Here is a 19359-nt window from a genome sequence, read left to right on the forward strand (position 1 = left end):
TTAATAACTGAAACTGCAAATTAATGCAGGGCATCTATAGGTCCACCAAAATGACTACAATGAAATAAAAAACAAAAAAGTGTAGGCACTGATATGAATTGGAATTTTCAAATATTTCTGGTGAAGAAATAAATTAGTACAACAATCTTGGAAAACTCAGAAATATCTACAAAACATACATGGTGATTTAGCAACTTCACTCTAGAAATGTAACTGAAGGAAATCACTACGTATGTTCATCAAAGAAATAAAATAGCTAAATATAGTTTTTAATATCCACCACTATAAACAAACCAAATGTCAATCAACAGTAAAATGAAAATATAGATGGTCTTATATTCATTCAGTGAGTGATAAACACCTATAAGGAAAAAGCAAAGCTATTGCTCTTCAGAGTATGGCTGGCTGGCTCTCATAATCATTATATTAACAGAACTCACATATAAAAGAGTACATGGTGATTGGTTCCAATTATTTAAAGTTCAAAAACAGACAAAACTATTCTATGATGGTGACAGTAACAATTATCATGGGGCACTCTGGGGTTTTGTGGTTCTATGTTTTATTTCTTGATCTGAATCTAGGTGTTAATTACACTGGTTTGTTTACTTGAATATTATTTGAAGATATATATATTCATCCCAATTCTTCTGAGTTGTTAGATATATTGGCCAAAGCTGTTCATAGTATCCTTCCCTCCTTTATCTTTCTTTTGAACTCTGTAGAACAAATTCCTTTTTTTCATTTTCAAGATTAATAATTTGTGATTTTTCTCTACATTATTCATTCTTTGAGTTTATTATTTTTATTAACTTTTAAGATAACTAAATTTGGGATTTCGGTTTTTTTCTATTACATGTTTTCTATTTTATTGATTTTTCCTCTTATGTTCCTTTTTTCTATACTGGATGTAATTTGTTCTTTTTATAACTTCTAAGAATATAAGTTTATCTTACATATTGATTGAAAATCCATACATATCTTGAATTAAAAGTTCAGTAAGAAGTATATATGAATCTTCCTGTTCATTAATTGTTCTTCAGCTCTTCCTTTTGAAAGTGATTCTGTTCCTTTTTATCCTCAAAGCGGGGTCACACTGTTCGAAATCTACACAGACGCAGGTGGCAAGATAGTCCACGTTCAACAGTGCACAATACCCATGCTCTTGACTCACCTCTGCTCTCAAAGTTGGCTGTCTCTTGCAGGGTGCGTGGCCAGGAGGGATATTCCTCGCGCTCCCAACTGCCCTCTAGGCAAGCCAACCGCCAATATTCGGGCTGGCATCAAGGACATGAAGCTATGTTGTGCTTTCTGCTTTTGCTCATCGGGCTCATCGGGCTCCAGACAGACAATAGTAAGTACAAAAACCTTGCCTCTGACCTTTCGGGAATATCAGTTCCTCTCTCCATTTTCTTCTAAGAGGCTGGATACCCTGGAAAAGTGCCTTCTTGCAGGGGCTCCGACTCTGTAAGCCAGGGCCCACCACCACATCACCTTCCCCGACCAAAATCCACATTGGACATGAGGGGGCTTTCCCAGTCATCTTGGTACCATATGAAAAATGAGAGATGCCATGGTTCGAGTGAATGCCTCAAGGTTAGAGTTTCATATACTACTCTGCATTTTTCGACCTGTGGACTCTGTAGTTGGAAGGTCCAAAGGACCTGACTTTACTTGTACTGAATTTCTCTTGTAATTCTAGAAAGAAGTGGGAATAGAGTGTATTTGAAAAGATAGCTCAAAAAAAGGTGATATATGAAATATTGTGGATTTAGATGAGGAAATAATGGAGGAAGCTATGACGTGATGGTATTACTTTAATAAAACATTTGTATCTTGCAGATTCTGAAAGACTTCGTGTGCAAATTACCATACCAGAGAAAATACGGTCAACAATCAGTGGAGGAGCTGAATCACATGTAATTAAGCACTAACATTCTTCACATTCTAAAATCATGTGGATATTTTTTTGTAAGAAGAAAACTTGGCATTTTCATCCATGCAACTTGGTGAATTTTATATTTATATCCAGTTTTCCTTAAGTGGAAAAGCCCTTTTGAAAATGAATCAAGATAATGCTTCATAGAAATATAGTGCAGTGATATTTATTATTAAAGCCCCAAGTCCCATTTTTTAAATGTTTCCCTCTTGAGTTTTTTTGAATAATCATTGACCCAATTCATCTAGAGATTCTCTTTTTACTTACTAGGTTATATTTGGAGGGTTCTTTTTGTTTGTTAAGCTTATGGCTTCCTTATACTATCTAATGATCATTTCATTTAATGAAGTTTTATATGAGTAATTTTTGCATCTTGGTTGCAAATATGTTAATCATTAAGACTTTTTTCATGCCATCTTAATTCATCTTGGTTCAGGGTGTTAGGTTTCCTTTTCTTTGGATTAGAAAATATCTTATTTATTATTTATTTATTTATTTATTTATTTATTTATTTATTTATTTCTGATTTCTAGAGTCATTTCCAAGATATGAAATGTGTTTTTTCAAACACCACACCTTAATTTTATTTTTGGTTGGGTAGGAAATGTTCCAGTATTTGAATGCAAATATTTCCTTAGCAACTACTCACTTGTCACCCTCTTTCAGATATTATAAGCTTAAAATTATCAATATATCATTTTAAAAGGAATGCATATTTATGAAAACTTAAAATTTAATAATTTAAATAGAAAAAAGGTGAGGCATTAAGGTATTTTGAAAGAGTTTTATTTTTGAATGCAAAATAATATGAAATTGCTTGCTCATATTAGAAAATACATACAGAATGACTTAGAAGGATATATCTCCAACCAGGCATCACTACCTTCTATGATAATAATTCTCATAAGAGAAGTACAAAAAAAAAAAAAAAATTACCAGTCCTCAACTGTCAAATTCACCAGGGAAAAAGTTTACTATTTTGTTAATATCTCTATCTCCCATTCTAGAATACTGCTGGATACATATATAGTATTTTTTGAAACAGTGAGGCTATATATTGGTTTAACAAAGCTATAAATATAACAGAGTGTATAGGGCAGCCTGGGTGGCTCAGCGGTTTAAGTGCCTGTCTTTAGGCCCAGGGCGTGATCCTAAAAACCCAGGATCCAGTCCCACATCGGGCTCCCTGCATGGAGCCTGCTTCTCCCTCTGCCTGTGTCTCTGTCTCTCTCTCTGTGTCTATCATGAATAAATAAATAAAATCTTAAAAAAAACCACATAGTGTATAATTGTTATAATTCACAGATAAATGATATAGATTATAAGAAAAGAATACTGAACTAGCAGTTAAAAAAAACCCAACAACTGAATGGCACATCTAGCTGGGAAAAAGTATAATGAAAGCGGGAAAAAAATCAAGAATTAACAGTAGACCAGAGTTAGCTAAAGACACCAGATAGATGTAACATACAAATGCCTAGGGAAGAGGAATATAGAATTAGAGGCTTAGGTATATAATAACTAAATTCCTGAAAGAGGGGAAAAAACCTGGAGAAGAGGCTATATTAAACATATAATAACTGAGAAATGGTAGAAAAAAAGAGAATCCTCAGATGCAAGTATGACAACACGGAAGAAATAAAAATCAGTATTGACAACACCTTGACATAGTGAAATCAGAATACCAGATATTCTACATGGTATTATAAACTAAGAGTAAAATAAGAACAAACTATAAGACTCAAATATTAAAATTAAGTAGAAATGTAGAACAAAAAATTAGGGAAAATATACACATATATTTAATATTTATTGGTAAATAACATCTTGATAGAGTGTACATATTGTATACATGTGTGTATGTATGTATACACACACACATAAATACGTACAACACACACACATTTAGGCCAAAAATATGGGTCCCTTAACAATAAATATTATTTAAAAGGTAAAGACTTTTTAGGATAGAGTCAACCTTTATTGAAAGACATTAGATTCTCTCTCCCTGTTCCCCTCCCACTTATGCTCTCTCTTCTTCCATCTATCTCTCTAAAATAAATAAATCTTTTTTAAAAAAGGCATTACACAACCACTAATAAAAGTGGAAAGATAAAAGATAGATCATGTTGGCAGTCAAGAATACTTAGTATTTTCTTGGGTTAATTTTCACCAAATCCATAGATTGCTGTTCGAATAAGAAATTTTATGGACGGACGCCTGCCTGGGGGGCTCAGTTGTTGAGTGGCTGCCTTCAGCTCAGGGCATGATCCTGAGGTATTGGGATGAGTCCCACATTGGGCTCCCTGCAGGGAGCCTGCTTTTCCCTTTGCCTGTATCTCTACCTCTGTGTGTGTATGTGTGTCTTGTGAATAAATAAATAAAATCTTTAAAAAAATTTCGTGGAGATTGGCAGGTTGATTCTAAAATATATATGGCATGATAAATGGTAAAAGATTGCTAACTTTGAAGAACAAAACAGTGATTCACTTTGATTCATTTCAAAACATATTTTAAAGTTATTCTGTATGTTAGTAAATTGAACACCAATAAAAAATAAATAAAAAAAAATAAAGTTTTAGTAATTAATATGATGTGATATGATCTAAGGGACAAATCAATAGAACAGAATAGAGTGCCACCTAAAGACCCACACACATATTAACTTACTCTATTCAATGGTGGCAATGAAATCATTGGATAAAGAATAGACTGGTTAATAAACAGTGAACTCACAGTTGATTAATGATACAGAATTATGATAAAGTGTGTATTAGTGCTACATTTTACAGCAAAATTGATTCAAGATCATTTAAATCTGAGAGTAAAATACTATAAATCTGAAAGACCAGATAGAAGATTATTTCTAAGACCTTAATACAGAAGAATTATACCAAAAAGAAAAAGGACACAAATTCTTAAGAGAAGGATTAGGGAATACCTAGATTTAAAGATATAAATAGTTACCATAAACAAACTGAAAAATATTCCCGACTCACAGAAGATATTTGCAACCCATATAACATAACACACAAAAGGTATTCAGAATATATCAAGAAATCATACAATAATATAAAAAACAAAAAAAAAATACAAACATGTGCAAAGTTATGAGTGACAAGTGTTGAACTTGAGGAAGTAATAATTATCAAACATATATACAAATCAGAAAATTTATCAGTAATTGTCAAGTGAAATACAATAGGTTACTATTAAACATCATCAATGGCAAAAGTTAAATCTAACAAAAAATGCAATTAGAGGAGTTGTATAAAAGGATAATATTCACATTTTGTGACTCTACATTGGTACAACAAATTTGCAGATTAATTTTAAACCTCAGGTGAAGTTGCAAAAGTACTTTTTAATAAAAGAAGTTCTTTCATGGGTTTAGTTTAATATATATCTCAGGAATATTCACAAAGAGATATGTTTAACATTATTAATTGGGGCATTTCCTAAAATAGTGAAACAAGATAAAATATCCATCAACCGCATAGATGAAACAACTGTGCTATATTCAGAAAATGGCATACTATAACATCAGAAAAAAAAATTTTAAAGCTACATATATTGATGACAATGATGATAGCAAATGTTTGCATAGTGCTTTTTGTATGAGATTGTTTCAAGCAAATGAAATCCAGCAATGAAATATATAACTTTTAGAAGTATTATATTTATGCAGGGCTAAAGTTTATGCAAAAAATTAAACATCCATAATTAGTACAAATATAAAAATATGCATGGGAATGATAAACACAAAATTCAGGATGTTGGTTAGCTGGAGTGCAAGAAAGAGAATTAACCATGGGATGAGAGAGCACTTAAAATTGTTTTCAAATACTTGCAATCTTTTTATTTTTTAACATAGACATTGGTGACAAGGCATTTAATGTAATTTGCTGTAATGTTTATATGCCCAAAGTATGTAACAATTAAAAATAATAATCAATTGTGGCTTATAGAGAAGATCAAATGCCTTGTGCAAAACAAAAATATAAAATGAAACTTTTAAAAAGAAAATCTACACTACATAAAAATCAAAATCTTAATAAATCTAACAAAGATAAGCAAGACTTCCTCCCTGAAGACAATAAAACACGAAAAAAATTAAAGACTTAAATAAATGGAGTATATCTCATGCTGTTTGATTGGAAGACCTAATGATGTAAAGATGTCAAAGCTACCCAAATTGATGTACTAAGACTAAATTGCCCATTTAAGAGACATCATTTCTTAATCTTACTATTAATAAAATAGATCAATGAGTTTTGATCCAAAAGTGGAATTAATTTTATAAAATCTGCAAATACTATATATGCTGTTAAATCTTTGCTCTTCTATATAAATCTTGTATTGAATAATTTAGCATAAGTTTTGCAGTGGTCTCATTCTTTATTAAGCTAATGTGATTATTGGATAAAAAAACCAATCTTTCAGAGTCAAAGGTTTTGTTAGCTTCATTTAAAAATTAACGAGAAGTGGCACAAATCATATTCTTCCATCTATTTTTATTATGAAAGCCAATATTTAAATATCAAATTTTGTTGAAATAAAGCAACATTAAATTATATATTTTCCTCTCTTTATTGTATTAATGTGCTTTGACTGTAATTATCATTAATATAAAATAACATTCTTCTCACTTTTCTTTGCTTTTTTAATATACTCTCCTGCAGGTGTCCTACAACATTATAATTGAAGGGAAAACATACACGGTGAACTTAATGCAAAAGTAGGTGATCTACATTATTTTATCACCTATATTTATTCTAATTGTTGTTTATAATTAATCCAGAATGTAGTTATTTTGTATTTTCAGATGTTCCTAGTAACTGGCTATTCATTTTTCTCTTATGCCTTAAAAAACTTCCAGTTTATACAATAAATATCTAGAAGTTGGACCTGTAGTGTATACTCCCATCTTCCTCCTTCTCAGTAGCACCAGATTTTTATTTGGCTATCCATGGATTTCATGAAACATTAGTTTTTATTTTTATTTTATCAGAACATAAATATGTCTTGTTTTTTTTTATGTCTTGTTTTTGAATCCCTAATATTCAGCTATTAATGAAAAGAACATCATGAATTTTAGGGTGGAAAGAATAGTGATAATTAAAAGAAAATTACTAACTGAAAAAAAAAGAAAATTACTTAGCATATCCTGTCAGAATGTACTAAGGACTTAGAATATATATTGTGATTAGCCAAACTCAATCCTATGCCAGCTGATGAATTGAGGAAAAAAATAGGTACATTATATTATGGAATAAAGAAAAATCAGAACTGTAGTGGTACTTTTTAAATGGTAAAAATAAGAATTTCAGAACTCTACATATGTATTTTAAAAACTCTGAAATTGTGTATTTTCTCCCCAAATTTTTACTTAAAATCCAGTTAATACATTCTATAATATTAATTTCAGGAGTAGAATTTAGTGATTCATCATTTACATATAATACCCGGTGCTCATCACAAGTGCCTTCCTTAATCCCTATCACCTATTTCACCTATCCCCTACCCACCTCCCTTCTGGTAAACATCAGTGTGTTCTCTATAGTTAAATCTATTTTATGGTTTGCCTGACTCCCTCTCTTTTTCCCTTATGTTAATCTGTTTGGTTTCTTAAATTCCACATTATAAGGGAAATCACGTGATATTTACCTTTCTCTGACTGACTGATTTCGCTTAGCATAATATACTTTAGCTCCACTCAAGTCATTGCAAATGGCAAGATTTCATTCTTTGTTATGCCTAATATTTCATTGTTCATATATATATATACACACACACACACACACACACATACATACAATGTGTATATATATATATATATATATATATATATATATATATATATATATAAAACCTCTTCTTTATCCATTTATCAGTTGATGGACACTTGGGCTATTTCCATAACTTTGTGATAGTAGGCAATGCTGCTGTAAATATCGGGGTTCGTGTATCCCTTTATATTAGTTTTTTTGTATTCTTTGATAAGTAGCTAGTAGGGCTATTTCTGGATCATAGGGTAGCTCTATTTTTCACTGTTTAAGAGATCTTCATACTGTTTTCCAGATGGCTGCACCAGCTTGCATTCCCATCAACAGTTGAGGGTTCCTCTTTCTCCACATCATTGCCAACATCTGTTGTTTCCTGTATTGTTAATTTTAGCCATTTTGACAAGTGTGAGGTGATATCTCATTGTGGTTTTAATTTGTATTTCCCTGATGATAAGTGATATTGAGCATCATTTCTTGTGTCTGTTAGCTATCTGTGTCATCATTAGTTGAACTGTATATTCTATACTTTTTTTCTAATATAAAAAAAGATAGAGCTTAAGAGTATACTGCTATTCATAAGCTATCTTTTTTATATTAAGAAAAAAAGATACAGAACATACAATTAGTGAGAATGTAATTGATGAATTGAGTATTGCATACCCTACAATTAATGCTTTTATTTACATACAAAGTACACTTAAAAGCTATCACATAGTAGAACACAAAATCTTTTGAAGAGTAATCATATTCTCAATGACTAGCATGATAAAATTAGAACATAATTACAAATGCTTAATCAAAGAAAAACCAGCTTTTTGGAAAATAAAAGTCACCAAATAAATCTTGGCTCAAAAAATTCAAAATATTGTTGCAAAATATCAATAAAGTAATCACAAATAGAACTCAACTTTATATATATGACAAAATCTCTAATCAAAGTAAAATGTAAAACTTTGTGTTTTTTTTCCTTTCATTTTATATGAACAGATGAGAATATAGTGATTAATACTGTGATGAAAGGAAGCAAAATAAAGTGTGGCCAGGGAATCCCTGCTGGTGGAGTCATGAAGCCTTCAGTGACCACTGTCTCTACTCAGGGTGTCTTGGCAGATAGTTGGCTTCAGGCTTAGCCAACAGTCTATATACAAACAGGGCGCTATCACTTGCACTCTCAACAGCCTATGAAGTTTTGGCTGTGTGCAGAGCTAGCAAAAATATGTGCCTTGTCACAGAAACTTGGCAATCCCCCAGGGATTAATATAAAAGAATTAGAACACCAATTTTATCATATTGCTCAAAGTTGTTCTTGCCAAAATCAGGAATGGATCTAGATTGGAATAGTGAGGATAATACTAAAGCAAACCTCATTTTATTGTGCTTCACACAGACTATATTTTTTACATAGTGAAGATTTTTGTGGCAACTGTAAGTAGAGCAATGGATTTATGGATGTTTCTGCTTCATTCCTGGTGGGTCCATTTATCTGGCTCCAATGTTTATATTGTTCATTATCTCAGAGTTTCAGAAATGATGGGACCATTTGTAACCCATTCCACATCTGCATGAGCTGTAGTTTAGGGTTTTCATTTTTTTAAAAAGATTTTATTTATTCATAAGAGACACAGAGAGGCAGAGACAGACAGAGGGAGAAAGAAGCAGGCTCCTTGCAGGGAGCCTGATGTGGATCTTAATCATGGACCCCGTTGTTCACCAACAGCAGGCATTAATTTTTTTTCTCCTTCTGTTTACAAATTACTGAGAATATTTCTAGCTCCATGCTCTTTACTTGAAAGCCCACAATGTGTTCTCATGCCAGAGACTAAAGGGCATTTTAAAAAACTCCATCCCTAAGACACAATCTGGTTCAGATTCCGTACTAATTGGTAGTGTCACCTGCTTACTCTTTTAGCTGAAGCACTAGTCTTGCTTTTACTTTTTTGATCATTCTGTTTAAAGCAAGAATCAGTACACTTTTTGCAAAGGGCCAGATAGTAAACATTTTAGAATGAACTTCATCTGATCTTTCGTGTAGCCTCTCAATTCTGCCATTGTGAAAGCCAGCATAGGGAATATGCAAATAGATATACCTAGCTATATTCTAATATCACTAAAGTGATGGGCTGGGTTTGGCATATGGGCCATACTTTGTCAAACCACTTTATTGTTTAACGTGTAGTAACATATTAAAAAATGTATTAGTACGGTTAATTGGTCATTTCTGTGTGTTGAGAGTAGAAATGGAAATAAGGGATTGAATCTTCTCTCTTTCATAAAAATCACTACTAATTACCTTTATTTAATTAATTGTTGAAATATGTTTATGCAGTTAAATGAGTAATTATGTAGTGAACATTCCTGTATCCCTTTGACATCAAACACACATTGACTGACCTCCAAGAGCCAAATGGATATCATTTTCCATCTCTGTTATTTGTAACCACTTTCTGATCATTGTGATAATCATTTCCTTGATTTTATTTAATTATCCTAGTAATATATTTCTATTCTTTGTTTTGAATTTAAATGATGTACTCTTCTACAGCTTATTTTAGACACTCAAAATAATGCCTGTGAGATTTACCAATGTTGTTAAAAGTAATTTCAGTTTATTCATTTTTATTACTGCATAAGATCCAATTTCATGATTATACAACAATATATTCTGCTTTTTTGTGTTTTTTTTCTATTATGGAGATATTGCAAATATTCAAATATGAAAATTCATATATATATTCTTTGGTTCATGTGCACAAGATGTTCTATGATATATAACTAAAGATAGACTGGATTGTTAAATTATGTGCATTGTCATAATTATTAAGCAATTCTCCCGAAACATTATACTAATTTATATACCCCTCTGAATTGCATATTCTATTAATAATGGTAGATAGTTTAACTTTTCAATAACTATTGATTATATACAGACATCTTATTGTGATTTAATATGTATCTCTCTAAATGCAAGTAAGTCTGAATACTTTTTAAAATATATCATTTGGCTACTTGGATTGTCTTCTTTGTGAAGCACTATGTAAGACGTTTATACTTTTTAAAAAGTAATGTGTAATCTAACATTTTTGTTCCTATTTTTAGAATTCTTTCAACTTTTTGCCTAAAAGTCTTTAATTCATGATGTGTTTTTCAAATAACTTCTTTTATTTTATGCCTTCTGTTTTCACACTTATGACATTTTAGTAAAGAGAATTTTTCCTTTCTGAAAAATTTAGTTTTATGTAAAAAAAAATTCCTTTACTTCAGTCATCGCCTACATTATATGATTTTTGTATTATTGCTTTGCTTTTGACTTTTTTGTGCTTATTTTGACTTTTATTACTTCTGCAAGTGAATTCTAAAGTGATTATTCATCAACAATTTTATTTTCTAGTTTATAAACTTAAGGCTAACTTTTTTCTCCAAATACTTCTTAGCTCCCCCTCATATCTTTGAATGTGTAGAATTTTCTGTTTTACTATTAGCAAACATACTCAAGTTTACATTACATTAAATACTCAAGTTTATATTACATTACTGTATTTCTAAATATCAATACATGTGGCATTATTTTTTTCAGCCATTATAATCCTGCATACTTGTCAATCCCAATGAGATATTACTATTATTTTTTGTCTAGTCAATATTCTTTTATATTTAACAATAAATTTACTCAGTCTGGTGCTCTTCATTTCTTCCTGCATTTCATTTCTATGTGCAGTTAATTTATATATCTCTGGAATTCTCCATATTTCTGTTGTAAGTCTCTTTGTTTTTAATTATATTGGTTTGTGTTCATTGTTACATTTTTACCTAACCCTACTCTTAACTTTTTTTGCTGGAATAAATTCTAGGATGACATTTTGTAAATAACTTCAGTCTTCTAAAATTGTCATTTTAGTATCTTCTGATTTTCTTCATTTTTATTGACAAGGTAGTTATCAGTCTTACTGCTATTACTTTGAAGATAAAATCTTTTGTTCTTTTTTTGTCTTAATGCTTTGAAGATTTTATTTTGGTTTTCATTAGCCTTTTAAACAAATCAGATGTGCTTTTTCTTTGCTTTTATTACACGTGAGTTACATTGAGTTTATTGATTCTGTATCATCATTTTTGAAAAAAAAATTCGTTATTATTTTCAGAGAATTTAAGTTTAGCTCCTTGGCCACTCTGAATAATTTCCAATGTTGGCAAAAGATTTTACAGGGAGAGAAGCTATGTATTTGATATACTTCAAATGTTCATTATTTTCACTGGAGGGATACATGACATCAGGGGCTCTGCCTGTTTCTAGGCATCCCCAAGTAGCTTCCTTGCCCAAATATGGACATTTGGCCTTTTCTTTCTTTGCCAAAAAATGGTGTCCACATATCAACAGCTAAATCTCTTTATAGGACCTTCAACTCAGGATCTGTGTGTTTCTTGAAGCCCCACTCTACTGTGGGTCATAGTCTTTTTTGGTATGACAAAATTGCAAAAAATCTTGCTCCGCTTGTCAGTGGTTTGGCTCTTTGACCTTTTGCTTCAACAAATCCAGACTGCCATGGCAGTCACAGATTTGTATATTACGCTTAAATTAGGAAAATGAAATGGGATATCTACAATTACCCTTTCTCTTTATAGAGTCATTTCAAGAGTACGTGGGTGGCCCAGTAAGTTAAACATCTGCCTTGGGCTCAGGTCATCATCCCGGAGTCTTGAGATTGAGCCCCATGATGGGCTCCCTGCTCAATGGTGAGCCTGCTTCTCCCTCTTCCTCTGTGGCCCCTCCTATTTGTGCCCTCTCTCTTTCTGTCAAATAAATAAATAAATAAAATCTTTTAAAAATTTACAGAGCCATTTCGGCATATTCTTCCCATATTTATAAATAATATATTGCAATGTGAGATCTCCATCTAATCTGTTGAATTCTTGTCACATTAGTTCAATATTTAGTAACCATTTGCTATATTACAGATATTTTTCTAAGTGCTTAGGATGCACTAGTAAACAAAATAAACAAGAATCTCTGTTTATATTGTTATCAAATGAGATTATTGATGGTATTAATGTGGGAAACAAAGGCAAAGAAAAAATTAAATTTCCTTATTACCTATAGCCCACTGACAAATCCTTGAAACAGGCAGAGTGACATTCTTTGGGAAACTCATCTGCTTTGGCACTAATATTTGCTAGGGGCAAAAGGTAGTATTAGCCCGACCCCCCCCCCCCCCCCCCGGATCCTGTAAGTCTACTTTAACCTACAAAAATTCCTTCAGAAACTTCCTTTATCACTACCCCACAAGATGTATATTGGCAGCCATGCCCCAAGTATATGACCCACTGATATACATCTGAAGGGTATCATGACTAAGGTTTTATTAGACAGTAATAAATGAACTTTTCCTAACAACAGCTAGCCCCTCAAGGTCTTGGAAACCTTGCTTTCGAATTTCTTAGAGACATAAGTCTACCCTGAATCCCATCCCAACTTGAAAGTATATAATTGGCCACTCCTCATGACCCTAGTTTAATTCTTTCTACCCATAGATCCTGACCTTGTGCTTTAATAAAATCACCTTTTTTCTACCAAAGAGGTCTCAAGAACTCTTGGCTGTCGGTTTCAAACCCTAACATCTTTCCTACATCAATAAAAATGAATGAATTAGGAAGAATGTTAGAAGGTGATAAATGCTTAAGCAAAATAGAGAGCAAAGTTAGAAGTGTTGTTTGAAAATCCTGTTTTGATAATTAGGAAAGTTGAATTTTTAAAATAAACTTGCCAAGATAAGCCTCACTGATAAGTTGTTATTTAAGTAAAGACTTGAAGTAGATAAGACAATAAACTGAGCTGAAGAACATCCCAGGAAGGGATGTTGCCTATTACTGTTTTTTTTTTTTTTTTTCTTTAAGATTTTACTTGAGAGAGAGTGCACATGCAAGAGTAGGGTGAGAAACAGAAGGAGAAGCAGACTCCCCACTAAGCAGGGAGCCTAACACAGGGCTCGGCAAATACTCAACCCACTGAGCCACCCAGGTGTCCCTTGCCTAGTGTATTATAAAATTAAAACAGCCTAGAGGACAGTATGATGGTAAAGTGAATGAGGAGAGGTCTGGACACCAGGATTTTTGAGTAAAATTAGAATAAAGTAATCTTTCTATTTCTCCCCTGACCCTGTCTACTCCTGTCTATAATAAATACAATACAATAAATATATTTTCAAAATAGGAACTTAGAAAACAAACTTCCCATTAAATACTTTTTATCCTTATTTTACAGAGCTTTTTTGCCTCATAATTTTAGAGTTTATGGATATAATGGCACAGGAAGTATGAAGCCTCTTGAACAACAGTTTCAGGTATGATTTTACTGTCTGTTTTACCTTTACTATGTGAGTTCCTATGATTATGTAACTTAGGGTTCGCATATTGGAAAACAAAGGATTGTGAGTTATGTGTTGTTTTAAAATGAAGTTAACATTTACTTTTGATGATGCTGTAACTGAACTAAGATGGTTCTCTCCTTGGTGAGCTACAGATAGGGACTACACTGGGTGGTTGTCACACAAAGGAAACTATTTGCAACAAACAAGATCACAGGGAATAGCACCAAAGCCTAAGCAGGAGGGAGCAGGTTCTTTTTATTTTGTGTTTAGGGTGAATAATCAGAGAGGGAAAATTAGTTATCATGTGCAAAGGCAGGGATAAAGTTGTGCAGAAAATGTTGTGCAGATAAATGTTGTGCAGGCATGTTAGAAAACATGCCTATACATACATTTTTATGCTTGTTAATGAAGATTGTGTTCATCATGGTGTGGAGATTTTAACATAATAATGAAAAAGAGGTAAGTGTTGGACAAGGGGTTAGAGGCTATGGGGCATGCTCAGAGAGTCAGTATAAATGAGATGGAGTCTTGGGCTCTTATCATGGGTAGAGAATGCAGGGCCTTGTTTATTTTTGAAACAGCTCTGAGAGTTTTACTACAGATTTATTTCCTCTGATATTCTTAGGCTATTTCCGGGCCTGATAGAGATTCAGTTTTTGCATTCCTTTTGTTCCCTTAAAATCCTTAAATACTGAGGTTTTTGCATTTCTTTATAATTCTGATACTTCCTAGGAAGCTCTGCAGGAAGTGTGCTTGGGCAAATACAGTGTGCTGGTGGGGATAAATTACAGAAAAAACCTGCCAGCCTAAAATGACTTCCCTTGGGTCACAAAAACTGTGTCTCGTTTTCTTTTTCTGAGAACCTCTAACCTTCTGCTTACAACGCGTCACAAGTTAGCCCTTATTACAAAGATGGTTAACCAAACCAAAAAGGATTGTGATTTCTTTAAGCTATTATTTCATGATGATGTATGTGCTTAAGTACAGGTAGCAGTAAGGTTGAAAATACCATGAAATACTTAAAATGAAAAAAAAAAAAACCCACAATTTGAATCAAGAAAGGTAAATCTGGGAAGAGAAGGAGAGTCCAAAGACTTGTCTAACATGTTCAAGGACTAAATAAATATACATGGAATTTCATATACATTTAAGAATATCTCATGTATTTGGACAGTTGAAGCTTTGTTTAATAGTGTCTATGCTTTGTTGTAAAAATAATCAAGAAACGTGCATAAAATTGCTAGGATGACCCATGTCTGATATACTGTTTTCTTTTTTCTTTCTCACTGCCCTACCAATTCTTATTGCTTTTTTTTTCTGTTTGTATTCCTGATTTCTGTGTAGTGAATCAACCAGTACTTTGAAATTAAAGCATTTTTGTTTAGACTAAGCTTTTAACAGAAGAAATAATAGATATGGTGAGTTGGTTTAAATTTTACGTGAGTCATCTACAGAAATACATAAATACTATGTGCTGTCAACGCTATACACACATACACACATAAATGTATGATACGTGTGTGTGGCATAAAAGCATGTATGTGCATGTGTGTGAGAGAGAGACCGAGTTGGAACCAGTGGGACAAAGAGACACCAGAGCTACAATATCCCATACCGGAATTTTATGTAATTCTGCCATTCTTAGCACTTACCTCTGCCCCTACATCCCAGGAGGTGACCATGAGAGATAAATGTATAATTTAAAAACAAAGCAAAGAATACTTTATTGAAAACCTGAATGAAGTAGGTTGTTAATGCTGGCTTCAAATGTAATACATATATGGTTCCACATAGATAACTGATATTTGCCAAAACTGCAGGCCTATTTGTAGTGCAGGGAAAATCAGGAAAGTTTATTGAATTAGGTTAAAAGTGTAGGTAAATTTGTTTTTAATAAAATCTACAAGTGATTTTTATCCCTCAAAGTCATATTATCTTGGAAAATACAGACTTAGCTACAAAAGAACAGATTAGTCCATTAGACATAGAAAGAATTTATTTATTGCCTAGAGCTCACAAGTATAAGCCATTCATGAATGTGGACTTTACAATTTCCCTAGAACAAATAAATATTCATCATGTTATTAAAAGGTAAAATCACCAGGATAGCATAACAATTCAAAATTTGTATGCACATAAAAATAGATCTCAAATTACATGAGGCAGAAATTGGCAGAAATGAAAGGAGAAATATATAAATTATTAAAATAATTGAAGATTTAAATATTTTCTCAATAATTGATAGATGAAGAGGAAACAAATAGCAAATCTGGTGGATCTTGAGAGGAACTATCCATCATCTTCATCTAATCAACATTTATAGGAGATAACACAGAGTAGCAACAGTATACACATTCTTTTTAGTGCAAAAAGAACATTAAACAAGATGCGATAGAAGAAAACAGTGCAAGAAATGGCAATGATAAAAATAGAAAAAAACCAAAGAAGGAAATTGATTAATAATAATAATAATAAGTTTTTGATTCCTCTGAAAATTCTATCATATGCTTACTTAAAAATGATTTTTTTACTTATTTATTTTTAACTTTTCCAAATATTTATAATGCTGATATAACTTACTGATTATTCCAAAAGATTAGAAATTTATCAATCTGAATTATATAAACCACCTTTGGAAGGAAGTAGAAAAAGCTGGTAGAAAGGTCCAGGTATTTTATTTTGATCTTATAAACTATGATTCGAACCGTTGAAACTCTACATGGGCCCACAATTAAAAAAAAAAAAAAAAGGCAAAGTAATCTGTTATGATGATATGCTAATGACAAAATTAAAAAAAAAATAAGATACTGTTATAGTTCAATGTAAAGAAACCATATAGTAACTTAAACAGGGAAAATATTACATAAAGAATTATTAAGTGCAACAGAGACTGGATTAAAAAATAAGTAGAGAGAACTCTAAAATTAACGTTGGAATACCAGATACAAGAAGCAGCCAGCAACCCTAGAACTGGGATAAAGAAGACAGTCTTGTTATCCCAGGGCTGCGATCCAAACCTTGTTAGAAGAGGCACAACTGTGCCTCTCTTCATATACATTTAAGAATATCTCATGTATTTGGAACACTTAAAGCTGAAGAGCAGGAAGCCACAATGGTGCTGTACCCATAAGTATTGCCATAGAATTTCTTTTTGGAACTTTCTGGAAATCTGTTTAGGGTAGTCAGGAAAGCTCTTCACCAAGCAGTATCTCACAAAACTACTCTGCTACAAAAGGAAAGGGATCTGAATCATGAAAGGAAACTACTGGTTGATGGGTGCTAGTGACCATCATGCACTAAAGGATCTGTGTACTGGAGAATCATCAAGTACTGAGGGATCCTGGTGGTACAATGAGCGGGACACTTACACGAGCTTTCCAAACCAGCACACTGGAACCAGGAAACAAAGCTCTCTTCTCATGCTCTCTTACATGCTCTTCTGGCAAATCTCCAGTGCCTCTTGGCAAAGGAAAAAATAATTTAGGAGCTTAGATTTACTTGCACAAAGCGGATAAAAGATTTATTAGAAGCTGAGTGCCAATACATCAATAATTGATAAAGTCTACAACTTTGACTAGTCAGGCTTCATTTGCACACATTTGAACTCTGGTAAAACAACATATTTACCCTATATTTCTATTTAACAAGATTCAGCTACCCTTTTTACGAGTGAAGAAATTCCCACTCTTCCCTTCAATTGAGGATAAAAAGAATCACAAGAGCCATTGTGATCGTTAATTAATGCTATGATAACTAGAGATTAAATTGTGAAGTTAACTTTCAACAACTTGTAGATAAACCAATAGGAAGAAGGAAAAAGAAAATGGTTAGCTCATACAAATAAACACATATGTATACATATAAGAAAAAAAGAGAAAATATGCAAAGGCACTATTTTCTTGATTTCTGTATTAAGTTATAATTGCTGTCTATGGCTTTTCCTCCCTACTACCTATTCCTTGTTCCCATTGCTTTCACCCAGAACCTTAGCTTGTTATGGATATTAATCAAGCAGAATAGAGTAAATCTTTATTGCATCTTTAACTATACTTTCTTTTGGTTGCTGTAATAATCAGCTGGGTTCAAGTCATAGCCCTTCTTGCTTTTATTGGTAAAGATAACCAATTTCCCTTTGATATTCAGAGTCAGTCACTCCAACTACTAGATTAGCCTTTGTTTAGTGAAATAAGAATCTGAACACATCCAGTTGGAAGTTTTCATCTTCCAAATTAGTGGAACTGTTTTTATGTCCCTGTTATGTACTGTTTTATGTAAGGACAAATTTCCTTACTGAGATGGAATGCAAAAATTCTAAAAGATTATTTGGTATAATCGTGAGAGGAGACATTCCCACCTCAACACTATTTCCTGAACCCACATATTCTATCAGAAAACCATAATGAGCTCTGGTTCAAATATAACCCTAGCCTTTTAGAGTACCAACTGGCATGGTATATGACTATTAAGGAACCTAGGGAATCTTCCAACCAGACTAGCTGCTTTCAACTGATAGAGTTATATGGTAAAGTTTATGTTAATCTCAAGCACATAAACCCATTAATGCACTTTATTTGTTGAGAAATAAGTTTCTGTATCAAACTCAGGCTGTTATAAAGATTTGTCATTTTTATTTAATTTTTTAAAGAGTCACATTTTGGTTTTATTGATTTATTTTTTATCTGTTCTTATTTATTTATTTACTCTAATCTTTATTATTTCCTTTCTTCTGTTTGATGTAGATTTAGTTTCTTTTCTTTTTTTTTTCCCCATGTCCTAGGTGGGTGGTTAGGATATTAATTTAAGATTTTCTTCTTTCTTGGGCACCTGGGTGGCTCAGGGTTGAACATCTGCCTTTGGCTTAAGTTGTGATCTCAGGGTTCTGGGATTGAGTCCCGCATCAGGCTCCTTACAGACAGCCTGCTTCCCTTGGCCTATGTCTCTGCCTCTCTCTCTCTCTCTGTCTAATGAATAAATAAAATATTTAAAAAAAGAAAAGATTTTCTTCTTTCTTAATATATGCGCTTATCCACATAAATTTATCTCTAATTTAACTACCTACCATACTTTTTAGTATGGTATACCTTCATTTTAACTTACTTTAAAGTATTTTGTGGATTCAGGTTTATTTGTTCTTTGACCCATAGTAGGTTATTCATTTCCACATATTTGTGAGTTTTTCCAAATTTTTGTGTAAACGAGTTTGAATTTCATGCTATTTTAGGAACATATTTTTATTATTTATATACTTTTAAATGAGGCTTTTTTATGGCCTAGC

At 32.4% G+C, this 19359-nt stretch overlaps 1 protein-coding gene across 7 annotated transcripts in view; it reads left to right on the plus strand.

The window, feature by feature from the left end:
* The first annotated feature begins 1197 nt into the window (after positions 1-1197).
* ADAM2 (ADAM metallopeptidase domain 2) overlaps positions 1198-19359 on the plus strand; it is a 137023-nt gene continuing 118861 nt past the window's right edge. For 3 of the 7 annotated variants that reach the window (XM_077849257.1, XM_077849260.1, XM_077849259.1), the window contains exons 1-4: positions 1199-1354; positions 1843-1919; positions 6622-6677; positions 13979-14057. In XM_077849257.1, the coding sequence (XP_077705383.1) occupies positions 1300-1354; positions 1843-1919; positions 6622-6677; positions 13979-14057 (267 nt within the window). In that variant the 5' untranslated portion in view covers positions 1199-1299. Of the gene's footprint in view, positions 1355-1842; positions 1920-6618; positions 6678-13978; positions 14058-15428; positions 15503-19359 lie in introns of those variants that run through there. The other 4 variants (XM_077849261.1, XM_077849262.1, XM_077849258.1 and 1 more) reach the window with 3 other exon arrangements.

The sequence above is a fragment of the Canis aureus genome, chromosome 15, assembly GCF_053574225.1.
Source record: "Canis aureus isolate CA01 chromosome 15, VMU_Caureus_v.1.0, whole genome shotgun sequence".
NCBI lineage: Eukaryota > Metazoa > Chordata > Mammalia > Carnivora > Canidae > Canis > Canis aureus.